General features: G+C 42.0%; 1 protein-coding gene across 1 annotated transcript in view; it reads right to left on the bottom strand.

Annotated features, from left to right (window-relative positions):
• ROR1 (receptor tyrosine kinase like orphan receptor 1) overlaps positions 1 to 26,212 on the bottom strand; it is a gene marked incomplete at its 3' end in the record, with an annotated part of 53,848 nt that extends 27,636 nt beyond the window's left edge. Inside the window, exons 1-3 of the mRNA XM_082002836.1 lie at positions 26,141 to 26,212; positions 13,491 to 13,778; positions 12,223 to 12,253 (exon numbers count right to left, since the gene is read on the bottom strand). Coding sequence (XP_081858962.1) covers positions 12,223 to 12,253; positions 13,491 to 13,778; positions 26,141 to 26,183 — 362 coding nt within the window. The 5' untranslated portion in view covers positions 26,184 to 26,212. The remainder of the gene's footprint in view (positions 1 to 12,222; positions 12,254 to 13,490; positions 13,779 to 26,140) is intronic.
• Positions 26,213 to 27,276: the final 1,064 nt, after the last annotated feature.

The following is a 27,276-nucleotide window of genomic DNA, read 5'->3' as shown; positions in this document are numbered from 1 at the left end:
TTTGCTTAACATGGATCTTTGTTGGCTCAGACATCAATAATAGCATCCAACTAGTAACAGGTCAGATGATAACTGCTTTCCTTCCCCACCGAGGTAACCACACACATACTTTCCTGTTAACAAGATCAATAAACTTGACACGTTCTGAAATCGATGATTAACTCCTTTTACAGTATTTGAAGTCGCCCAGGGTTATTGCTTTCAACGGCCAAAGCTAGAGCGTCATGCGTGTTTTTAATTACCAGGATAAATACTGTAACACCTTATAATCTTCTTCCTCGCACTTAATGATTTTGTGATGAAGTAACACAAATTGTGAATGAGTCGGTAACTATATGCAGGCGGGCTGCACAACGATGTTATCTTTATAGGAGAACTCATTCTAAAGGTTTTACACCGTACTGCAGTAGTGAAAGCTACTGGGTCAATACAGATTTATTCCGATTTTTAATGTTTTTACTAGACTGAATAAACACTTGCCCCAAGACCGAAACCTAACTAGAAACTGGTTCTCCTAAAGGCTCTGGAAGCCCAGGGTAAACTCTGAAGTAGAGCTTGGTGTGACTGGCATGTCCTTGCAAGAAGGAGTCACACTGTTAGTTCAGGGTGAGGATCGTTCTCTCCAGCTTCACGTGGGCTTTCACAGCCCCTTCGTCATGGGGCTTTAGCTTACAACACTCCTGACATCGGCTGATTACAGTGTGGCTGACAATGGCATTGGGTGGCCCTTTTAAATTGCTGATTTTCAGGTGGTCTTCACAAGAGAGACCCATTTGAGCATGGGGGCACCTAGAGCAAGTCTGCACTCATCTTCCCCCGGGAGCGGAGGAGCTTGCTCCCAGCCGGCACGCCGGGCCAGCCCAAGGAAGGTAGGACATTATTCAAGGTAGAAAGAGAAACACCCCATAATTACGGAACCATTTGTGATATCGGATCTAAAGATACATGGAGGGGCGTGACTAAAGAAGGAAAATTTGCAGCTGCCCAGCTCCCGGCTGGATGTCTCATTAGCGAAAAAGCAAGGGCTCGGTGCTGAGTCCATCTGGAGGGCGAGGAGAAGCATGAAGTGCTCATGGAAAGGGAGCTACATACGGACAGAGACAACTTTTCGTGTGGGTGAAAGGGAGCCTGGGACAGGAAACAAATCCATCACACAGAAGCCACAGACACTGCCTCTCCCCCTTCCAGTACCACCACTTTGTTTGTAATACTGTAATTATTATTACTATTTTTTGTTCTCTTAAATAATTCCTACCATAAGCAACCGGCGCTTCCGCTACCCTAATATTTCAAATGTTTCATCTTAATTCACTTTTCAGCCTGCTGGTAGCGAGGCCGGCAAGTAGCAGATAAAATAAAAACCTGCTTGAAGTTTCACCCAGAGCTGAGCCACTGCATGCTGTTACGATCTGATGAACCTCCGACAGATCCCTCATTGCTCCTCCTTTTCTTGCTTCCCATCAACACAGACTGAAAATAGCAGAAGAGGATTTGCTTAAGGAATATCAACAACAGCTGGGCACTAAAGTAAAAGAACAAAATGAGAAAGCGATTGAGATTTGCCCACTGAGGTTTTACTACCTGGTTATGCAAGATATTTTATTACAACCACAGAAATGTTATGGGCCTTTAAATAGGATTTCCCTTATAATTAAAGGCCTTATGGCATAGGGGAATCTCACTGTACCTCGGAGATGACCTGACATGAACTGGTTTCTGAAATGTTTGACTATTTCTTTATTTCACCCCTTACACCTGACCAACTCCCACATAAACTGGCAGAAGCCCAGCAGAGTGCTGTAACAACATTCGGCCACCAGAAGTTGCAGGTGTTTATGTACAAGACAACCATACAAGATTTTTAAACACACTTGCTCCATGTAACAGAAGTTCAATTTTCTCTTTCAGAAAACCATAATAAAGGTGACTGATTCACAATTTCATCTGTCAGTTTTCTTAGTTACATTTATCTCATTCCATGACAGCTAGAAATAATTTTGTACCGTAAGCACATGACACAGCATGTACAAGTATTTCCCTTCTTTCCTCCTACATCTAAAGATCTTTACACCCACCTCCCCAGAAGTGACACATTAGGCAATAGTGCTAATGAGGCAACAACCAGACAAGAGAAACTGAAGCAATGTATTCTCTCTTTTAACTTTTTGGTGTGTTTTTTGGGTTTTTTTTAACTGCTTAAGATGGACCAGCAAACCCCCAAAATATAACAGAAAACTCCAAAAGGCTGGGACTGGGAGGGAGGAGGCTCTGGCACTTGGGCTACATCGTAAAATACGCCCCTCCTCCCCAAGACAACAGTACCCATCTCTTTTTCAGCAACTCTTAGATGAAGAGCCATTGAAGTAGGTACTGTGTTGTAAATACATGCAAATAAAACAACAGACCAATAATCTCTGCCAGAAACTTTAAGATACCGTGTTGTCTGAGCATAATACAACCCAGGTCTAACCCCATGTGAATTAGAGATGCTCTGAAACATCATTTTTTATTTGTCCTCTTTGAGGACAAGACATACATTCAGGGCAAGCCCTTTCCAAAATAAAGCAGCACAAAGACAGGCTCTTGTTTAGCCAGTACTGTAACCTGACCCGGTCCAGGAAGTGTGAAATTAATTGTAATATTGTCAGATCTTGCCTCACAGCCTTTGGGCTCAAAGAAATCCTTGTAAGTCATTTAAATTGCTCTCATGATTACAGCTAAATGGGAAATTTTTTGATGAAAATTGTCTTAGAGAGAAAACATCATCTTCTGAAACTTGGAATGTTTCACAAAAACACAGTGGTTTGGACAAAATCGCTGCTGCAATCGTGTAGCAGCTCCAGAAAGGATTTTTGGGTTCACTTCAAAACAGCTGTTACCTGGAATGACCACATGAAATATGGGAAAACCGGGTTACACCTCCGCTCTAACGCAGTCTTCCTCCTTTCAAGCGAGTATATGCTGGGCTAGGGGCTATGCAACATTTATTTTCTCAGAAAAATGCCTAAATGGTCTCAGCTTCATTTCAACACGGAATAAAACCAAATATTGAAGGCTCAGTATTTTTAACCAAATCCAATACTTTTTTCCAGGAAGTCTTAGCTGCAACCTTAATGTGGAGCTTAGTAGCACAGGTCCTCTGTCCTGGGGTGTATTGAACTCCTACCCAGACAACTTCTGCCAGGGAGTTCTTTTTGGGGAAAAAGGCCTCTGTGTGGATAAAGAATATATAGCATTAATAGGAACAATACTTGGCAGGTCTGACTATTCGGTTTAACTCACAAGACTCAGTTTATTATTAGACAGACACAGATTGCCAACTGTATGCAATGATTTTTATTTTTTTTTTTTTTTTTTTCAGTATCTCCATAAACGCAATACCCTGAAGGCTGTGGGAGATGATCAGGGTAAGTAATGCAACTTTTCAGCCTTTCCTAATTATTTTTTTTCCTTTCTGTTGCCAAACAGAAGAAACTTCTAAAGCCTCACTTTGCTCCTTTTTAAATAAATCAGGAAAATATGCACCCAGTCTGTAACTCAGGGTCAAATTATATAGATTACAGGATTTCTTTAAGTGTTTGTATAAACACTGACAATTGAGATCACCAATTAGAGAAAGGAAAATCTATTCTCTATCCACACTTTACGTATCAGCGCCTCCAGGTTCCTGTGTGGGATTTGAAATGTTCCTAGATCCACAGTGTTAAAAAATGACAATAAGCTATCTGAGCCTAGTCAATAACAGCAGCATAAATTCACCTTTCAGTGTTACCCTCAGCCTTTATCAAACATGGTCAAACAAGCGCAGTGCAACACGACTAATGCAACAAGGCTACATTAACAGGCTAAGAAGTGGCTAAATATAAAAAAGCACAAGTATTTCCAAAATGCTGAAAGCTGAGCACTTCCTAAGCAAGTAAAAGCAATTTCCTATTTTTATCTTCACTTCCACCATGGGTTGTAATACACATGCAATCCTCACTGCCTCCCTCCTCCCGACCTCTACGGGCATGTCAAGAAACCCTTTCACTGCACAAAATACACCATACGTACTTTTTTTCTCTGTTTGGATGCGCAGCGGGAATTGGCACAAGGATCTCTGTTACCACTTCTTGAGGAAGGCCACCACGCAGAGCTGAGAACTGATTTTGCCAAGCAATGAAGTAGCAGTGCTCATGTTCCCATCCTTAGGTACCACAGAGCAGCTGCCGAAGTGAGCTGGGTGTGGCAGGATGCTGCACTAAGCTGCCTGCGTGGACTTGCGCTTGAAAGAGATGCGGTGAGCAGGCAACGGTGCAGCTCATAAGCAGACAAGTTGGCTTCAGGACAAGGGGAACAAAATGCTGGGGGTCAAGGTTTCAACTCCCCCAGTCTCCTGGGGTCTTGCTACAAATCCTGGGCGCAATGTCAGTGGTTACTGACTATGGAACCAGGTCATATTAAAGCCTTGTAAAAATAAAAGTACAAATACTCTTCAAATACTGACCTGCACAAAGGCCACTTCTATACCGAATATTTATTTGCATACATAGTTGCTATGGGTGATCCTGTGCAGAATGAAAACAAATCCAGTTCTTAATAGCACATTGTTTTTTCCCTTGTATTATAAAAATGCATTAGGGAACTCTGGCTCCCCATGTCCAAGTCATAATGTACTTTAGCTATTTTTCCCTCCCCACTTAAAATAATATTGACACCAGTATAATTAATCTGTTTTCAGATAATACAACTATGTCTCCACACTGTGTCATGCCTTTCCTTCATGTGGCATGAAGACAGAAGTGCTTTCTGTTTGCACTACAGGCAGATAAGTGTGGAACACCAGCTAAAATTGGTAAAAATATTTATCAGATACCCTTTCAAAAGTGAAAAGCACTTTTTAAGGTCAAGCTTTTTCCAAACAACAGGCCAGTTTCTTTTCTCTAGACTTACCACAGCATAACAAAATACAATTTAACCCACTTCGTTAGTAAGAGCTGGGGTAAGAGTCATGGCAAAGAACTCAGATTTTTGCAGCACTGCTCACATGAAAACCAGTGGACAATGCACAGCAGCAGCAGACGAAAAATAAACCAGTGGCAGAGGTTTTGGCCTGTGCCTCCAGAGATGGAGCTCAATTCTCTCTTTCCTTACAACGCTACACATGCAATAGCTGGGGCAAATCAGTCCAGGGTGTCAAACCCAGACAAGGTGACCAGCGTGACTTCAGCTGCATCTGAAGTAGCACAAACAGCTGCAGTTAAGGCAACTGAAATACACCTTTAATCTTACTCTGGGTGCTCCCCGTACGTGGTCTGGGAGATAAGGTGAGGTAGAGAGGTAAATGATCCTGGGGTTCTCAGACAATGCGTATATTTAGCTACGGAAGTACCTTGAGGTAGATAAAATGCACTAGAATATTGTCTGTAGCTAATTAATTAAATACAAGACACAAATACATCTTCCTAAACACCGTACTACATTTATCCAGAGGGTTTTCATTTACTTTTGCTTGCTGAGGGAAGTCCAAGAGCATGCCCTCTCCTAAACCATACAGCCCGGTGCCTCTGCAGTCACCTCACTGCCCGTGATGCTACAGGAATGTCACAAAAAAAATCGCAGCAGAATAATCAGAACAAGGGAAAAGGTGAGACAGTGGCGTAGCAGATAAGTGTGCACCAGATCAAAGACCCAGTGAAGAGGACAAGTCCAGCTCTCTCTGGAAACACTTCATTTCCATGACTGGCATGCTCACAGCAGATAATCTGACTCTCAGACCCTGGCAAAACTAAGGGAGTATTATTTTCATTTGAATGAAGTAATGCAACGGAACGTAACATGGTTTCTGTCAGCATCAGCCACTCAGACTTCATCTTCATACCGCGTGATTTTTTTGCACAAATATATTTATATTGGCCTCCACATAGAATATCCCACTTTGAGCTTGCGTCTCCGGTCCTGTGCTGTGTGCACAGGCATACATGCATCACCACGCAGTGGGGCTATAAAAGATCCTGTGCCAAAACTCTTGGGACTTGCCTTCAGTCCTCGTGCAAAATTTCCACCGTCACTAAGCAACACGGAGGTAGTTTCTATGAAAGCAACAAAACTTGTTACAGGACTGGAAATCAATACCCCTCCTTCACCAAGATCCCAGGGATAAGCCTGGTGCCCAGCCCGAGCGCAGGGGCCCTGGGGTGCCGGGCACTGCGCACAGGCAGCGGGCAGCAGCAGGGAGGTCGGTCTCAGGATGCTGCTGGAGTGGCTCTCCGGTGAATCTACTCTTGCCACTTTATCAGCATTTTTTTCTTCTATGAAATTTAGCTTCTATGGTCAAAAGGGAAAAGCCTCTCTGTTACTTTTTGAAATCCTGAATCAAATACACAGTTGGCCAAGTCTCACCTGGATGCTGGCCAGTGGTTATGCGTTTTCTCCTCGAAGGAACCATGCTGACATCCAGCCACCCAGAGCCACTGTATAAAAGATCTGTTTTACTAAAAACCCCAGATGTGTTTAACTAGAAAAAAAAAAAAAAAAATCTTAATCACTGAAAAAGAGGATGGGAGAATCCTGTGGGGCTTGTGGCTTCACAAGCCTCGCAAGCTATTTCTGGGAATCACAAACCCCACTTGATTTTATGAATCAAATGCCCCTTAAAATTACAGCCTTCTCCTCTCCTCTTTTCCTCTTCTCCTCTCCTCGTTCCCAGTGGTTAAATAAAGAACAAAACAATACCATATTTAGGTTATACATAGAAAAGGCTATGTTAAGAATAAAATGAGTGTTTAAGAGCAATATTGACACAGGATTGTATATACCCTACTCGGGAGGTACCAGTCCATGGTATATACACCCAGGTTGATTTACATTCACGCCATTGTCTCCCTGCTTCACAGTAATCAGTCCACATGCAAGAGCAGTAATATTGATGAGCTAGACATTTTTGTCCTCTAAAACCTAAAACACCATGTCTTGTGAACGTACAGTATATTTTGAAGCGGTGCCATGCTGTTCTTCCAATGTTTCCACCGTAATAAAGTCAAAAGTCTGTGTTGTTGAGTGACGTATTTCACCTGCAGGTTAAGACTTTTTGAAATGTGCTCACAACACAATAAAGTGCAGGCAAATATACATGGAGAATATGCAGAGTGTTTTCCTCACCTCTTCCCACTGGACTACACTCCAGCAGGGTTTGTCTAGCTCATTTTTAGACTGGATCATGTGAAAAGGCATTTTTGTTGGGTTTTTTTTTTCCCACTGTAGCTCTTGTGGCAGTTCTTGAACAGAGTGCAGGTGTGCTCCACCTCCTCTAATTTCAGTGACTTGCGCCTAGGATTTTTTCTGGAATGTGTGAAGTTCAGGGCAAGCACAGGGCCACTGCTCCAGGTAGTGAGAATACAGAATGAGGAAAAAAAAAATGGCAATAATAATAATAATGGAAATGATTGGGCATACAACCATTTTCCAGGCCAAAATATCTCTACTGTTATATTAAATTCTCTCATCTCCTGTAAGCTCCTGTGCTCTGACCTCAGCCCTTTCCGATTTTGATCTCTGCAGCAACTGGAGAGACCTGAGGTTAAGATACATACTTTTATGACCATAAAGGACTAAACCATGCCATGGATGATGGATAAAAAGTGAGTTTCAAAGTGATGTGAAGCATGGGAACTACAAAAATAATGTTAAAGTTATAGTCTTTCAGGAAAATTTTAGACAGGATGGCTACAGCCGTGCATATATACGTGTATACAATATACATACATACACAGAAACATGCAATGCACAAGTAACACCAACACATGAGTTAACTAGCAAAACTCCTTTTGATCTTCCTCAAATCATTCATTCAATTCAATTTAAGTTTGCATTCAAAAATTCCACAGAAAAAAAAAAGGGGCTAAATTAGCTGATGGTGGCCTTTTTACACCAAGAGCCAGCAGGACCTGACTTTATGTGCCAGAGGAGCCTCCCCAGAGTCCTGCCTGTGGTGGAGGTGCCCTTGACACCATCCACTTTATGGAAACTATTCCAGTAGCCCAAGAGCCGGCGCAGCCGCCCAGGTTCCTGGGCACACATCCGGACTGTGGGACAGAGGCATTCGCACTCTCCCCACAGCTCACTGAGCTGCTTGTAGCTGGTGCTGTATCTGTAGCACCTTCCGGCAAAGCAAAAGATAAAATAATGATTTATTTATAAAGCAGAAGCGTGGGTTGTTTTGCGGGGTTTTTTTTTTTTTTTTTAAAAAAAAAAAGCTTCTTCAAGCTATGTCAGAGACGCAGAGCAGCAGAACGTTAATGGAATGTAACTCCACGGCCTCGCAGATAAGGGCTTTAAAGCCAACCTTTGCCAAACACAGGAGAGTTAAAGGAAGGACGTTCAGGTCAGCCAGTGCCTTATGCTGCAGCAATACCTTGGTTTCTTGATTTCATACAGACTGCAGCGGTATGTTCCTGCTGGATTTTCTTTCATTCGCTTCAGACTGATTTGCAAATCAGACTTTTACAGAAGTCATCCATTTAACCTTTGTTTTTCTGCCATCACATCAGTGCAGAACTCTGCACCTATAAATTATGGGAAGAGAAAGTGCTGAGCATATGGATTTTTTTAAAAACATGATCCTCAAATTAAATCCTTAAATGAACAGAACCTTCCACTCATGGTAGATTGATAAAGATAACATGGGAAAAGCACACCCACTGAGAAAGGCTGCTACTTGCCATCGATTTTATTCATTGCCTTATCACAGGAGAAGAAATGCATGCTGATAAGGTACAAACACTATCCAAGTAGAGTTTTCATTTCCACAACATCCTTCAAAGTGCTTTCCATATTTAGCCTTCATTTAGCCTTCATTTAACCACTGTAAAATAATATGGTATGTCCCTACGATGATGTACGGTGAGTGTCCATTTGCTCAGAGCAACACCAGCGGTCAGCCTGCACAGCGAGGGAAGAGAGACATAGGTTCCCATGAATGTATTTTGGGGGACTAAAATCAGCTGAAGCCACGGGCCCACAGCCAGTTTAGCCAAAGCACCAAGACCAACGACGTAACTGCTGAAAAAACGGCAGGGAGATATTTTATTACCTTCCAGCTTCCAGGACTACCCCTGAAGAAAGTGTTTACCCATAGGACTCCCATGACTCTTAAACGATGGAGAGGAAGGTCGACCATGTAGTACACTAGCACCCTGGAACTTGAAAATTGAGGCTGGCATAGATGGGGTTGGTTTTCACAGATAAAAGCAGGTATTTCTCATGACTATACTTACTGCTCATCTAATAGCAATGAGGAGTCCTAAAATGGCATCAAGACTATGAAACAACATAATAGTCCGAGAGCTGATGCATTCAAAGGCTCTCACAGCGAGCAGGCTCCAACTTCTCTTCATATTTGAAGAAATTTGCAATCAAAATATCAGAAAAAAATGTTTTAGTCTCTAAAACAACTTAAATAAATTTGGTTTTCCAACAAGAAAATTTAGCAGAGCTGTACAAAATGCTCTGTTCCCCTGTGCTGAAGAGTACTGCTGCTTTTAGCCAGTAGTCCTCCAAATGCTTTTTTGTGACACTTAGCTATGTAATGTGGGATCACTCTTACCACAGGCACTTCCACCAAATTTTCATTAATTTCATAGCTATGAATTTGTCTGCCAACTTGTATGGGGAGAAGGCTATGCATGAGTAGGCTACACAATACTCGAGGTACTGTTTACATGTGAAGAACAGCAAACAGCAAGGAACAGATTTCGAGGAAATTCCCCTCCTGGATTCCACAACATGCAATTTCTCTTCGCAATTTCGCTTCACACAGCTGGACCTAACCCACTGCTGCTATCCATAAAGGCTCTGGCACTCATGCTACTGGCAGCAGATGTGAACTAGGTTCAAGACGATGTACACGGACCTTTTTTTCTACTCTCATTTAGTACAAGTACCGAGTTTATAATTTCTTTGTCACAAGCTCCTTCCTGATTCTCTTATTTCATAGATTAAATCTGGTTAGCTTCTACAGGACTGTAAGTGTTCTCCATTCAGCACGTTACTTTGGTTATGTTTCTCTCCAATGTTTAGTACAATGTGACCTCTTACTAGACAGAGCCCACAACCTCCCAGAGTAATGCAGTGTGATTAAATGTCTTTTTTAGTTACAAAATTAGAAGGTACAATTATAAAAACAACTATTAAAGAGGATGTCTCACTTCTTTTCACCTTTCACAGTCTTTGTGTTTGTATACAAGTATACCAATGGGCAGCGAATGCTGAAAACAAACTGAAAAGCTCGGATTAAGTCACTTTAAAGCCAATTTAATGTTTGATATGGTGCATACAGAAAACAGTGATTGTTTGTTCCCTGAATATATGGGCTTTGCACGCAGAGTAAGACAGGGCCATGTTAAGGTAGAAGAAGGGCGCTTAGCTCAGGTGGAGTGTAATACTTCTAGTCTCCCAACTAGCACTCATGACAGTAGCTTGTTTTTTCCTCATGGTCTGGATGATGCTGTGTGCTGAGCTCAGCCCAACACTCACTGAATTAAAGGGACCATTTGCTGTTACTTCTCCATAACTGGGTGAGGCTTTTAGCTAGTTAAGTTGTGGTCTTTTTTTTTTGCAGGAGGGGAGGGGGAAAACCCCAAACTCTGCCAGAAAGAAAAATGGGAAAAAGGTCCCCAAATATATTTTGTTTTTAAAAACGTAAGGCAACCCTGCGTGGCCTAGACAGTGACATCCCAGCACAGCTCTCTGCTTTCTATGCTCATACTGCTCTCCCACAGGTTTCTGATGACCAAGGACGTGTTGCTTGTTGCTTAACCCTACAAATTTCAGAAACCCCAAACCAGGTGGAAGCAGACACAAAATACACATCTTCTCAACTCATTTGGAACAGGCTGCCCAGGGAGGTGGTGGAGTCACCATCACTGGAAGTGTTCAAAAAACAGGTAGACGTGGCACTTCGGGACATGGTTTAGTGGGCATGGGGGTGTTGGGTTGATGGTTGGACTTGATGATCTTAAAGGTCTTTTCCAACCTTAATGGTTCTGTGATTCTGTGATTAATTAAGTCTCCAAACTGCTAAGCACAACAGCCACTTCCCACAGAACCATAAAGCTTTCCTCCCCAGATCACAAAATGGAGCCTAAGTCCGAGCAAAGAGCTCCCCTTCCAAAACAAACTCAGTAACTTCACGTCAGGTACCTTCAAAAGGGGAGACAAAAACACATCTTATGATGTTCCATTAGAGGGCATCCTAGCATGTCCTTTTGTGGTAAGATGCTTCCCATAATTTATGTCCTCTGCAATACTTTGTATATTTTGTCCTTCTATAAGGGCAGTCAGGAACATTCACATCCCCAAGCTTTTGCATCCCTTGTAATCGTATTAACAGTTTCATTTTATGTTTCAGTTGGTACTGTATTTCTCTTCTAATGGTGCAGCTTCCCTTTCAGTAGGTTTTCAGTATTGTTCCATGCATGTAAGATGTGAATAAGCTGGACACACTATCATAAAATTAATTTCAAACCTCAGAACAGATGAAGATCACACTTGAAAGGAATAAGGGACTATAAAAGGTGAGAAAGTTTGATCATGTGTCTTGAAACTAGAGGGGAAGATAAATGTACGTTCTCAAAAGCTACCAAAGACAGAAGCTCTACTGCCAAAATACAACAATGTGGCAACTGCTCAGATCCAGCAGCATGGACCCAGCAGCAGGAACCAAACCTGAGCTCCAGGATACAGGGAGCTGTTGTAAAAACAGCCACTACTCCCACCCATGTACTCATCTTTAAAAACTCAGTTTTAAGACAGTTTACTAATACAGGTACAGATAGATACAGATACAGTTTATGACCATCAGTATCCTTAAAATCAGTAAGAAGCCCCTAGGTAGTAAAATCTACTTATAGTGATAAATATTTTCCTGATTGGGCTGTTACATGAATGAAGATCAGTTTCTACTCATACCTGTAGGTAGACTGAAATCAGTTCAAAGACTGAAGGCAGCAGAAGACCTGGAGGTAATAATATTGGAAATTAAGAAGTCTAGGGTAAGAAATAGGAGTTGACATGATAACATGAAAATATATCTATGAGACAGATAATTCAGTTATAATAAATTACCATACTATCTGACTTAAAGTGGAATGTAAAAGTGCTCCTGTCACACAAAATGAAAAATGAACTTCTGACTGCTGAAATGCAAGATTAATGAATCGACATAACAGACATGAAACAACTTACGATGATCCTGGACTTGCTGTTGGCGGGGGACCTGGAAAAGTGACAGAAGAAAAACAGTGTGATGAGTTATGGTGAGGTAGCAAGCAGGAAGCTTTTGAAAACCTTTTAAAAGATAAAAGTAACAGGCTGTCATGTTGGATGTGGTTTACGTAGTTTAACAGATGAGTCACAGTTTCTCAGTACCAAAGACAAGACTGTATCCTGTAGCGGTGATTGTCTGCAAAATGCCGTAGACGAGGACAATAAACAGGTGAGGCACATTCTCCAATTCAGCTGTGTCTCGGGCCATCACCGACAAGGTTACAGCAGACCACAGGAGGCTTGTACAAAAGCATGTTGTAACTATAATTGGGAGAAAACAGCATCATTTCCCCCTCTCAATCTTCATTATTTATCAGGGAATTCGTCCTCGGCCTGATTCAGATGCATTGATCAAATTTGCTCTGACCTCAGTCAGCTTTGGCCGAGAGGGTTTCGTTGTTACTGCCCTTGGTGCTTTACTGCCTTACCAGAGAACATCTAATGATGATTTCTTATTAGAATTTAGAAAATATGGGAGATTTATGAAAAAAGACTATGAAACTCATCACATAGATCATTCATTGTGTGTTACTTGTCCAGTTTGTAAGAGGATTAACTAGGACTCTGTGCAAACATCTTCATCGGAGTGAACTATTTCCCTCTGAATGTGGAGGTGGAGGAGAAGCAGCACAAAACCTGCTTCTTGTTTGGAATCCTCTATGTTTTAAGATCAGCTCTGAAGGCAATTATCTCAATATAAACTTTGACTTTGAAAAAAAGTGCTTATTTTACCTGACAGATGTGTGTATATATATGTGTGTCTGTCTATATATATAATTAACATGCCTCCAATCCATACTGCAAGCTGAAATTTCTCACTTACTAGAGACAAAGGAGGTCACTCAGGCACTTGAGAATAAAATAGTTTTTCTCATCTAGTCTGAATCCACTCAGGTAGCACATTAATGAACCCTATTGTCTGGTGACCCCTGTGTTTAAGTCCTGCTTCCAGTAGGCTTTTATATAGTAAAAGTATATCAGCTGGCAACATGGGCATCTCAGTTGAGCAAAGAGCAAACAGGCAGAGAGGATAAGCTGCCAGCCCAGAGATGCTCCCAGAAATAGGCTGAATCAGACCACCTGGTACCACTACATCAGTGCCTTCATTTTCAGTGGATAAACACACCTTTCTCCACAGTTGTTTTTCTAAGTAACAGTTTGAACACTTTAAAAAGGAGAAAACTTACCAAATTTTACAAACAGCACACCAGTTGTAGAAACAGTCTTTCTGCCGTTAGTTGCAACACACTGGAAGTAGCCAGTATCTGTAGTGTCAAGGTTCCTTATCCGCAATCGAGACCCATAGCTTGTAGCACGGAAGGAGATCCTCCGGGGTTCTTGGACAACAGGTGCGTCATTTTTCAGCCAACGGACAGTCGGAGGAGGATTGCCAGAAACTTTACAGTGCAGCTCTGCAGTCTGGCCAAGGGTGGTAGTTATGTTATTCATAGGTTCATCAAGTGTCAAGAAGTAGTCTGTTACGTAAAAAGAAAAAAGGGTGAATAAAGAACTCCAGCTCAGGAGATGTCACTTTAAAGAAAGCTCATGCTTGCCTTTGAAAGGGAGAAAAAGGAAGTGGCTATCAGGTTTAGTAGAAAATGATACTACCTCTTAATTGATGTTTCAGGGCAGGCAGTAGGTCCCACATAGTTTTGCATGGTAATCAAAGGAACAGATTTTGGAATTCACATTGCACTATAGCAATGATCTATTTCTTGAAAACTTCTCCTCCTTCGTACACTCATGGATTCTCTCTACTTTCTCATCATCATCCTATTTGGCTTTATTTAACACACAAAAAGGAGGTAACACTGCTTCTTTTTGTTCTTTTATTTTTCCTTTTGGTTACCCAATAGACATGGAAAACGTATGAGAAATCTGGCTGCTCATTTTGATGCCTCTGCCTATGCAGATCTGCCCCTGCTCTTGTTAGGACCCACAAAATATAGCAATATATGAAACGAATCGCACAGAAGTAAAGATCTCAGAGCCATTTCTAATTCGTTTTCAGAGCAGTGTCAACAGCATGTTCTAAGTACTAACTGCATAGATGAGGAATAATAATCATATCTAGGAGATGAAGACTTTTTTCTCACTCAGTATTTCCCTTGCTAAGAGTACTAAAGTTTATCTTAAATCTGAAATAGGTCTCATGATAGGTGCAAGCAGAAGATCAAGAATTCTTTTATTAAGACAGAGAATGTTAAATCAAAATTCAGCAAAATTAATCTCTTCTAATGCATTCTTGAGCATTGCCTTCTCCTGTCAAGTGCTATTTCATTCTTCATCATTCAGGAAGAGGACTATTTCTAGTTAACTGTATTCAACATTTAATTAAATCCTTTAGAGGCAGAGAGCGAGATGGATTGGGTATGGGGAATGGAATACACGGGCTTTGATCTCTGTGTCACAGCTTCAAATCTAATGGTGGTCATTACTGGCCAAAACCCATTATCATCCGCTGGCTGTCTCAGCAGGGCGGCCAAGGAATGAGAAATCCAGAGGCCGTACTCTGCTCCTGCGCTCTCAGACCCAATCCAGGAGGTCAAGAAAAGCCCATCAGTAAGCAGACCTGTACTGTGTTGCTTATGCCCCACCGTTCTCAGGTACATCTATTGTTAACTCCCGTAATAAGCCTGCCTGAAAGTATGGAAAAAATCTCCAGCATGTCTAACAACAGCTTAGCCAACTAACTGGCCTAACTAATTCACTTCCCTAATTATTTACTTTAATCATGTCTTCATTAGCTACTCCCTTCATTATGTTCTGTGTATATCGATATCTCTTTCCTTTGTATTTAATCTGCTTAGCATGTAAGCTCTTACCCTGTATTTGCACAGCACTTTAAACAAGGCGTCCCTGTTCTCATTTGATCCCAGGGAGCCACAGGATAAACATTTAGCACAAAGGAACTGCCCACACGTTGGTTTTTTTCCACTGATCAACTACTCTTTTAGCATGCCGGTATGAAACTGCAAAATATGACTGTTATCTATACTCCCATGGATCTAATTAGTTAGGAAATCTATGTGTGGAGTAAAAAGGGCAGAGATCCCAGCCCTCGGTGAAGACAGACAACAGGGTTTGATGTCTTTTGCCAGGGCTGTCAGACTGGCCTTTTAGCTCTCCAGAATCATTCCTCCATGCTTTATTGCAAGACTAGAAATGTTTCTGACTTGCTATCTTAATAACCTCACCGGGAAGCATAATCTAAGTCAGCACACATATTCTTGGGCTTTCTCCACAATCTGGGTTTAATAAAATCACACTAATAGCATGGAACTGGATAACCGCATTTAATTATCCAATGTAGCATTTCTATACCACAGTCATTTATATAATTCCCGATAACGTTTCAAAGACTGATTCAGATATCTACAGTATAACACAGTCACAGAACAGAATGGCCTCAGTCCTGTGACGGTCTTGCTGACAAACACCACAGTAAATATAATATTTTAACGGTCCTGTGGTGTACAGGAAAGGCGAATAAAGGAGAAAGGAAGTAGGGTACGTTTCCAAAGGCTGGAGAAGAATTTTAAAGTATCAGTAGCAACAGTAAGTCAGTGAGAAAGCAAGTGAGAAATGCAAGAGCTATGGTGCAGCTTCTCTATAGGTACAAACAGAAAGAGCCTCTCAGTGTCAGAAGCTCAGGACTCCTCGAACCTTCCTCCATGAACTACTACAGAGACACAAAAAAAAATGCATCCATTAAATTCAGCTTAGCTTAGTCCTCAAATCCCTAAATTTTACATACAAATCATAAATCAGATCAAGCAGATCACCTGAGATGAGATTTAAACAGGGCAGGTTTCAAGCAATTGGAAGCTTCATGGGAAGACCTTTCTCACAGATAAAGCAGTTCTGTAATCAAAAATGAGCTGAAGGTCTAACAGTGCTTCCAAAAAACCCTGGACTGTTGGTGAGGCATACCAAAATTACAAGCATTCCTTCCCCGGCATGCACAAAAGCCATCCACTGCTGCCCTTGCCCGGCGTGGAGGGGCCAAAGAGAAGCCCAATTGTATTTTTAATACTTGTGTCTAACTCTCACTTAACAAAGCCCATCAAATCCCCAAAGCTACTGCCACCATCCTCTCCCTTCTATAACAACTATGCAAAGAATATATAAAATAGTTCCTGCCAGCGGCCAGCTTTCTGTTCAGTGATCCCCTGTCAACCACTTTCTGGTGCCATCAACGTTAGTATCTCCTCCTCTGGGACCAAAAGCCAAAAAAACCAGCAGTAAATCCTCCTTTTGTGCTTTCGGCAGGGGGTGAACAGGGCTGATGAAACGGGACGGACCCGCTGCTTGCACACACGATGAAGACATCGCGTCGCATAGCTGTGGTCTTACAGCACGCCACGTTCTACCATCTTTCATCTGACAGTCTCCTTGCCATCAAGGAGCTCCCCAAATGCCCAGACTTGACTCCCTCTGACCTAAAGAATAATTTCTTCGAAACACAGTGGTTCTTATGTACAAAGTAATTACTGCGCTTCTGAGAATTAACCAGTCTAGTGGCACTGGCCATTGGAAAGTCTGAGTTTTAACCCTGGCTCTGAGTAGTCTTGGGTGAATCACTTCAGTTACGATTTTTAGGAGAGCCAAAGGGAAGTAGACACCCAGAGCCAATCAAAGCTCACATGGGATTTGTGCAACTAAGTCCTTTTAAAAACAGCCTTAAACCTTTTGGCTCAATCTCTCCAGCTATAAAGTGTGGATAATAATCCCTCTTACATCATGGGGAGGCTGTTATGTACATTAATGAGATAATGCTCATAAAGCACTTTGAAGGTGAAAAGTGCTATGCTGGGATAAGCACTGTTATTATATTTTAAGTTAAATCTCAGGGTTTCAAGAACATAACAAAAGCTGGTCCATATTTTAGAGTAGCACTCTATAAAAACATTTTGGAAACATTTTAATTTACAGAAGTATGGCAGAATAGCCTGAAAAAGTTCTAAATAAAATTTAGCCCACCTATAATTTAATAATAGTCAAACTGATTTTTTTTTAATTTGTAAAAACAATTTACTGCTGGGCCTAGACCCTGAATGCCAAGTTTCAGCCCACAGCGAATTTTTTTTTTTTTTTTTTTTTAATGGCTGAGTTATAAACCCTTGAAAAATGCTGACAGCCCCTTTACTAGAGCAGCACTAGCGGGTGCCCTATAATGAACTTTTAAATGACTTGAGATAATATCTGGAAAGCCAAGCCTGAAATATATTTCTGGTTTTGAGCTGTTGCCAATGCAAACACAACACATCATAAGTCATCTTCATGATTCTAAGCGCATAAATTGGAGACACTGCATATAAAATCCAAATATTAGGTATCTTTCATGGCCAAACTTTTTGCTGGTTTGATGTTACAGAATAGCAACAGCTGTGCAAGAAGAAATGTAGTGCGTTGCGTGTCTCAAAAGAAGAAAAGTGTGTGTATTTCCACAGCTATGTCTTGACATTGTTAAATAGGAGCCTGCCCGGTCGTAATAAATCCTGAAGTATTCTACTACTTTTAAGTGGAACCCAGGTGGCTTTCAAAATAAAAGCTCGTCCTCTCTGGCCAAGGAATGTTAATCTCCTCTGTGACCACATGGTTACTCTAAAATTACCAAAGACACATCTTAGAGCAGCAACACCCTCTTTGCTTGGAGGACTATTTTGCTGGCCACAGTAAGATCTTTCTTCCCCCCTAGCATTGTGTGTTTCTGATTTCACTAGGTGTTTAAAGCACGATGAGGATGCAGAATTAGACCCTGAAATGTTCATTTTATGACAAGAATTGCTGTTTCATTTATCCTTTTCTTTATGCCCTTCTGATCTTTTGGAATATTCAAAGAAAAGCTAAAATTAAAGTCTCCATTCAAGCTATCGCAAGCCTGAAAGCAGCTTTAATCCAGGTGCAACAGAAAGGCTGGTGTACCAAGTTACTTCTCATTATAGACATGCAACAACACACTTCTCTGGAAAGGAACATCTCAAAACCTTTTCTCAAGCAAACCTACAGCTGTGGGGACACCGTTTCCAGCTGCTGGATTGGAGAATAAGTTTAATTCTGGATTTTAAAATTCAAATCTGCATTGTAAAACAACTACCTGACCCAGGTGGATAAAGCAGTTGGGACGGCAGTCTTACAGACTGCTTATTGCATTTATCTTTTTGCACCAAAGGTTTAGCAGCTCACCCCTTCTTTGCCATAGCATACATCAGCAATAAAGAAATGCAAAAAGCACCTCAGTCAGGGTCTGCAAGCCAGATAAGTTTAAAGATTGGTAACTTCAAAAGTTTGTTTAAAAGGAAAGAGCCTGCTGGGCACATCGAAGGTCTGACTCGGGCTGCCTGATTTAATATAATAGCCTGGAAAGAAGCATTTTCATTCATTCAGAGCCTTGGATTATCCACGTTAGTCCAGTCTGATGCAACATGTGGACGTGCCCCATACTCACATGTATGGGCACCACCACTGAGCTCAAACTGTTGGAAATTTTCTATATGGAATTGTTCTCTTTGGAGAAAGTCAACAACATGGAGCCCTCCCAGCCTGAAGACGCTGGAGGGGCTTGGTGGTTGTTCCTTATGTTCAACCAACTTGGGTTTTAAGCTATTCCAGTTCAGCTAGAGAAGGAACAAGCAGGATCTCTTACTGAAGTGTGGCCATAGACAGAGCACATACTTCTCAGCTGGAAAAAGGATTAACCATTGATTGCTTGCTCTGTCCATAACTCGCAAAGGAAGACAACTCCCGGCGGGTCTGATCAACAGATCCCTGTTATTAAAAGGGGCAAAAGGAAGACTCCTGGATAGAACTGCACTTGTTTCAAATGAATAAAAGCAGAGGAATGACAGTGGGAGGAAAGGGATACAACACTCAACCCACGATTTGGCAACCCATATGAAGAATATCAGAGTTAAAGAAGTCCAGACAATCATGCAGAAATACACAATGTCAACTGTCTTGGGACAAAAAGAAATACTTCACTGCCTTTGCTTGCCCAGCTTATTTTCAAAGGAGTTTCCTTAGTGATGTGTATGTGCGAGACTCAATTTGGGAGACATGCTGCAGCTGTGTGTTGGGCTTTCTCTTCCCAGACACATCTAGAGGTCTTAGTGCCACCCGAGGATAATTTACTGAACTGAAACAAGGCTGACCACTGCCTGAGGCTTTACGGCTTTTCAGATGTCCATGTGTGACATTCACTGTATTTCGGATTCTCAGAATTAATTGCTACTTTCTGTTACTTAGCAGCTTAGAGATTGCCCTGGGCCATAGCGGAGGGAGGGCTTGTGGAGGGAAAACGGAGCAGAGATGCCCGCGGACTCCCAAAAAATTATCTGGGGCTGAGCACCTGAATCCCGTTGCTTCTAGAGAGAAACTGGACAACTCACTGCCCTTCGTGCCAATGCAAATTCTGAATATGCATTTGAGAGTTCACATCTGCTTCTCCTTTTATGAGTCAACTTTCAGGTTTAAGGACAGATGTCTTGGTGATAGCTTTGACGCTATAATCTGGCAAGGGGAAATGAAGCTTTTCTATACTCAGGAACCAGTTTTATAGAACAAGTAGGAAGCCTCTAAACTTTATCAGAAAAAAAGTGATTTGGAATAAGTAAACAAATGTCCACATCCAGCTATAAACCCAACTACTGAAAACCATCAAGGGATTTTGTTGTCACTTTAGAAGCTGCTCTGCAGTAAAGAGCCACATACAAAAACACAAGCTATTAAAGGAAGGATGTATAGAAAGCTATGTGCCTTAAGATTAATGCTGTAGAGTCAAAGAAAAGCTGTTATTTTTGACATTTTGACATAGCATCACTTTAGGATCTGGTTCTTATTAGCCCTTTCTGTGCCTTTTAAAGGTCTATTTTTTTTAAACAAAAAATGTCAGGAAATTTGGAACAGAAACTTACAATAAAACACGTCCCTTGACCCTCTGATCTATCAATCTTTCAAATAAACAAAGATAGCTGGATGAGCCAGGAAAAGGTTATTATATATAGTTACCTTATGTATAATGGTCAGACATTCACTGCACACACTGAGATTATAGAAAAAATCCAATGTAAGTGAAGCATTTTGTGAAAGATTTTTGCCATGAATGCCAACCTTACTCAGGGTGGTTTCTTTTTCAAGTTGTGTTCTGTGACCTTCAAATTTCACACGATGTATTATTTATAAATGAGACATTCAAGAAACACAAATTCTCAAATAAAAACGTGCACTCTGTCAGTGGAAAAGCAAACAAAAGGAGCTAATGTACTGTGGCTAAAAAAATTTTCAAACAAAGTAGCAGTAATTTACTGCCTCGCTACTAACGGGACCCCACAAATAGAATCTGAATCCTGAGCCCCATCAGGGGAGCTTGATTTACCAAATATCCCCCAGATAATAAAGGAAAATAAAAAGGTAAATTGTGCATGAATGTGAAAGCTGTAATTCTTCCCCTTTCACCACGTGTATCAAATTCACATCCAGTGATTTCAAAAGAAAATCTGGAAATCTCTAAAGAACTGGGGCTAAAGTTAGGAGGCCTCAATCCACCTGGTTTTCTCCACGTTTGGTTTTGTTTATGTTTTTTAAGATGTAGTTTGCCTAAGAGTCAAACTCTCCCTGGGACATCAGGAAGATTTTCCCCTTAAGAACTCATAGCCTGGTCATTTCCCTGCCTGGAAAGACTTGCCAAGGTGACAGCTTTAGCCTGGATTTGTCAGTAAGGACAGCAACACTTGCCTTCTCCCCTCGGGAAGCCCCCCCAGACCCAAAGGGTCCATCAGCAGCACGGCATGGCCGTACCTACTGGGATGTCCTGCAGTGCTCCGTGGCCTGTAGCTGCCATGCAACCCACCCTGCCAGGGGATGTTCTGCCCGCACAAAGATCTCCCAGAAGTTAATGACACGCAGTCCCACGCACAGGGTAGTGGAGCAAATACTGCAGCTATCCCATCCCCTGTTTTGGCCTTCCACAGTTATTTTCTGCTCTGCATCTCCAGACCATCCGAGGGGAGGGATGCTTGCTATAGGTGATCCTTGTATTGATATGTCTTTGAATACTTAAGGATAAATCCCAGCTTAACCTTAAACCACTGAGTGATTTGGGGTGCATTTTGTAAAATCCTGACTCTTGCTGCCAAGCTCCCTGGGGAATGTTTGCTTTCTGTGTAACACCTGGAGCACCAGGAGACTGCTAAGCGCTGCCGCAGCAGTGACCGCAAGGTCTATGCCACACAGAGAGGCTGGGAGCAGTGGGGAGCTCAAAGCCCGGGCTTGGGATCGTGGATGTCTGGAAATTAAAATGGTTCCCAAGCCCTGAATCATTCTGAAGTTTTATACTTGTTTGCCAAAGCAGATAGGCCGTGGAAGGGAAAGGAAAATAGGCAGTATCTGCAAAAACTCACACTAACGGGTTTTCTTCGGAAACTGAAGGACCAAGCGAAGAGCTCCTGGGAGGAGGAGGTACCAGCAATAAGATAACACGCTGCACCTCAGCACCGGTGTCCTCAGCTCTGGCTCAGCCACGGCCAGGACACATCCTTGTGCATGGTCAGGGAGCTGCCATGATGAAACGAGCGCCTGAGGCTGCAGGTGGGCACAGGGGAGACCTGATCAGGGGAAGCTGCAGTGATGGCGTCGTTCTCTTATCAGTCCTGTAGAGTGAACATCCACTGAAGTTGAATCCTACTCACAGTTAAAAGAAAATAATATTTCAAAGCTGACTCTTTCTTGGCAAAGACTCCAGTATTATCTTTGCCTAAGGATGAAGAGTTCCCAAACAATTCCTCTATTGTACCAGATGTAAATAGGCTCTCATTCAAATTCAGTCCTATCTATTTCTTCGTAAATAAACCGACATCTGACGGAAGGAAAAGCCTACCCTTCCACCATCGTTTTTGTGGAAGAGAAGCAGCTGAATGAAGGGCTCTTCACCTTTTTAAGTAAGGATCAGGGAAAAGAAGAGCTCACAGTAGATCGGAAGCTTTCTCAAACAAAGAGCTGGAGTACAAGCTTTTCCTGCACACAGAGTGTAAGGGGAGAGAGGGGGGCAATGCACAGGCAAGGAAAAATGAGAAACAAAAGTGCCTTAAGCAACAGGAAGAGAAAAAGAGAAAAGCAGTGCCTGGGGCCTTGCTCCCTTACCCACTGGCGTGCCCCAAAAAAGAGTCGCATTAAAGAACAGAGCATGGACCCTAAAAGCCAGCACCAGGGCAGAGCATCCTTGGGAACTCCACTTACTCTTGGTTTCATCGGGCCTTTTTGTTTTGCCTCAGATGTCACTTACTGCCGTAGTTGATGTCAAACAATTTCCAGATAAGGAAATTGCTTCAAGCCACCAAGAGTGAATGGCCGAGCCGTGGCCAGTGTCAGGAGCAGTTACAAAGCCTGGTGCAATGGGGCCATGTAGGAGCACACACGAAGAGGGATGTCTCCGAGCTCCCCCAGCCTGAGGGAAATCTCAGCTAGCACCCTTGGGGGTAAAAGGCTTCCCATCCTGCCACCAACCCGCTGAGATGGGCCTTTTCCTACCACCAGAGACCCCTTTTTTTCCCTGAAGTTCACTTATTTCTCCTTATATAATTAAATATTTATTAGATCACATTTTCATTTCTTTTTTGCCCCCGTGGCATTCCCTCTGCACGTCGGAAAAGAGAGAGAAATGCTCACAGCTAAATTTCTGCTATTTTAAAAGTGATTATTTTTTATTTTTTATGCACAGTTTGTTTGTTTTTTTAAGGTTTCGGTGAGAAACCACCTCCTCCCTCCCATCAATCGTTGCTTTCAACAGCTCTTCACGGGTGGCTGCGTCTCTTTTAAATTCATTTCCTGTTAAAAAGAATAAACAGGCAACTGTTTAATGCTGTCGATTTAGCTTATTTAATAGAAATTGAAACCTGAATAGGGCTCAGTTGTAAGATAATCATTGCAGAACTCACCGAGCTAGGGAAAGCACCGTATTAAGTAATTATTTCAAAATGCAGAATATTGTTTAGCACGACTATGAGCTGATCCTCCTTCCCAAACACAGGTGACATATTTGAGGAAGAGATGCTCATTTCCAAAAGGCAGCAGGTAGAGTTAGAGCCGCTTAAAGCAGACAGCCATTTAATTGGGAAATTTGGCTGGAAACCATTTTCATGTGGTGAACTTAATAGGCTTTAAAATGAGTTTTACTGGGACGCCTGCGTGACCTCATGGCTGACTGAAGCAAAGACAAGTGGATGTTGATTTCTTGAGATGCTTGTTTGCAAAAGAAATGGAAACTAAGTGCACGCCTAATTTTCTCCTCTGAGGTTTCAACTCACCAAGTCAGCATGCGCTGCAGTATATTTGGCTTTATACAAGCAAGAGTTTCAAAGAGCTTTAGTAGAACCAGCAGCTCCCACATTAAAGCCCCTGCTTCTCTCTTAGACAAGACAAAACGTGTGTGCCTTACTCTGCTTGCAGGCAAACTGGGAGAATCCGCCCTCTGACTAAGCTTTTTGGGCAGCGAATGCATTTTAATCACATATGTAAATCCACGTTTAGGTGTGTAAGCTTACAGCAGTCTAAATGCTAATCAGCTCGAGCAAGGGGCCGGTAATCCCCCAGGAATGCAGGATTCAGCCCAACCAGTGGTAATTGCCGCATTCCAGATGGATTAGAAGTGTGTAACTTCATTTTACCTGTTTCTGACAATATAGCCCAGGAACAGGTGTCACGGAAGTAACGCGGAAAATGGTTTAATTACCAACGTAGAGGCCAGGCTCAGCGCTGGCACAGAAAGTGTAAGCTTCGCTTTGAGCAATAAGATGACTCAATGTCCAGGACGGTGGCAGTCGTCCCAAGCTTTACCTCTGCTCGCTCTGGAGCTGCTGCTTTCCGACAGGGCCAGCACACCAGCAGCCAGGGTGGGACATCTGAACCTTGGCTGATACAACCCGGTGTGGAGAAAGCAGATGCAACGGAGGCAGGCAGCCTAGGCTGCCACCAGGCACCATCCTCTCTTTCCTAGCTATGTCAATCAAACTAAGGTTTTGGAGAGTGCCCACCTGGGGCACATGCTACTGAAGAAAAGGAGCATTTGAACTACCAGCTGAGAGAAAGTTTAACCAAAATATGGGTTAAAAATCACCGTGGTCATAAAAGACCAGCCTCCGCAAAACCTCCCATTAGGAATAACAACAAAGAAGCTACTGGGAGCTATTCTTCAGCACAGATCATACACAATTTACTGTAAAATTACATTATCTTCAATATGTCTTCTGTACCTTCTTCTCTACGTAGCTTTTGGTTGGAGACACAGCTTTCCGTGCAATTTATAGCAATTGATAGGCCCTTTACCAGTTGAACCCTTGGGCTCACAGTGGATAACAAAAAATACATCCCTGTTGATCATTTGCAAAAAATATTTCCACCACTTCAACGAAGTGTGACCCTGTCTTCTCCTAGGAACATGAGGTGAGTCCCTAGAGAAAAATCTACCCTGTAGGTTAGTACAGGTTGCCTGCCAAGGATATCGTAAGTGGTCTGAATTAAGACTGTCTGATTGCCTTCTCTCTGGCGTTTCCTAACTTTTGAGTGTCTGGCTTTCTGGCCTTAATTTGCTTTTTCTAGGACACTTATTTATTTCTTACTTTTTGAAAAACCAAACAAGGCTGCCAAATAATTAAAGAAACACACAGGCATCCTGTCTGGGGGAACCACCACCCCTACTTCACCGCAGCTTTGGGACGTTCCCTGAGCACAGCCTGGACCTGCAGACCTGCCATGGGCATGGCATGGATGAATCACTGCAGTGGGAGAAGACATCCATTCTGTCAACGCCTTCTTTCAGCGATTTGCTGTGAATTGGGAATTCTCTGCTTAATGACTACATTGCTCTTCTGCCTTTTCCACCAGCAAGCACAAGCCCTTTCTTTGACTTCCATCTTTTCTAATATGTCCTGGATCACCAGAAAGTCCTGCTCCTTCCCTAGTGGGAAGGCAGATGTGAAAGAGCCAACCTTGCCTTAAAGTACTCAGAACTACATATTCTCTTCATACTTAAGCACAGAAAACATATTTATGCATAAACATAAAACATTCTGAACACATGTTCATAAAAAACATTAACAAAATACAGACAAAAACATTTGGAAAAACCATCTGTGGCAGAACTCCACTATGGGAAATTTCAGTCTAAATAGTTAATGGTTGGCAAAGTTATAAGCAAATGAAAAGAGTGGTTAACAAATTGGACAGCTAGTGTGGCTAACAGCATCCTCCACTATAAACGTTATGTTAGAAGCATTTTAAAGACCAAATTGACTCAGGAGCTGCAGGCCACTGCCTTGCAATAAGGGCTAGAGGAAGCTAGGCATTCGGCTTAAAAAATCTAAAATTACAAAATGAAGGAGAATGAGAAATACATCCCTTTTTTCACAATATGTACCCTTTGGAGAGCTCCAAATCACACGTAGTTACCACCTGCGAATGTATTTTCCCCATCTATTAATTTAAAGCCTCAACATTTCATAATAAAACACATCGAGGCAAACTGACTGCCTGACGCTTGTTAATTTTGAGTTCAAATCCTAAGATCCACCAGACAAAATGTCAAGCAGTTCATAAACCAACAAAACTCACATCTTGAAATATTTTTACCATGTGGAACATTTTACTAGTACAAGAAATGAACACAGCATTCTCCAGAAATCACAGAACGACACGTAATTAAACATCAAACAATCACAAGGCAAACAAAGTTTATCTTAAATGCCCCCTCGGCCCTTTGCTTGCTGATTTGGGTGAGTCAAGAAGAAGAATTGAGATTTTTAAATCTGATTTCACATTTTTCTATTTTTTTCTGTCCACTTACCTTTATCCAATTCACTTGAGATGTTCCATGATGATGTAGGCATGAAATCAGCAACAATTGATGAATTTGCTCCTGGAATGGAAAAACAGGAAAAAAAAAGATGCTGTTAATACATTGATTCAGTATCATCAGGAGAGTAAAAGGCATTTATAAAGTCGCTGTCACAGTAATAAAATTATTTGAAGAACAGCAGCTATTAAAATGCACACGACGATCTGTGTTGGCAGGCTGAGACATATGGGTAGCAGAAACAGCGAAGTGGAAAAAGGCACAGGGCCAGCACTGGAGTCTGTTTTGCAATGCTGTCACCGTGAGGCCTTGTGTTAATTAAGCGACCAATCTTTGAGATGCATTTGACCCACCTTAAAAATCTCTCCACGAGTTTTATAGAGGTAGAATGACTCTGCAGTGCTACAGCTAAGAAAAACACAAATGCCATGAGGTTGCTGAACATGTTATCTATTAAAATTTACAAGTGATTTTAATCCTGCAAACCCATGCGCACAGGAAGAGACACAGTTTATGCACTGAAGTTAATAGGGCTACTTGTATGAAAAATCCTCCTACGACTCATGTAAACACAGGCTGGAAGGACTGATCTGATCATCAGTAGCATTTTCTCATTGCTACTTTTCGCCTTTTCAAGAAAAAGTTGAATGGTGACCTTAGTCTTCATTCATATTTTTCCTTTTTTTTTTTTTTTTACCATGCAAATAGTACATTGTACAGAGAATGGTGTTGAGGGAACTGCCAGCATACTTCCAGCCTCAGCTGTAGGTCACGGTAAAACACCTCTCTGTATCTGAACATCGATGACTTCATCAAAAAAACATATGAGGTGTGTAACTGCTGCTGTTACTGCATCTCAACAGGTTGCAGTGGCCGGGTACAGCATCCATGAGGAAATGCCTGTTGGAGACCCCGAGGGCCTTTGCAAAACCACGTTCAGCAGTGTAAACTTACCATCACACGGTGGCAGGGGATTACTGTCCCCTTGTAACAGCTGACCCACGTGCACCTTATGAGGCTCTCCAGGCATCTGGGAAGGACTGCTTTTGGAGCACGATCTCTCAGAGTCAACCCCAGGGATTAATATACATATATATGAGCTTTAGTGAGTGATGGTGGGAAGGGTG

The sequence above is a fragment of the Phaethon aethereus genome, assembly GCF_964289735.1.
Source record: "Phaethon aethereus genome assembly, chromosome: 8".
NCBI classification, from domain to species: Eukaryota; Metazoa; Chordata; class Aves; order Phaethontiformes; family Phaethontidae; genus Phaethon; species Phaethon aethereus.
Note: the sequence above shows the minus strand (reverse complement) of the source record. Positions and strands in the feature narration are given on the sequence as shown.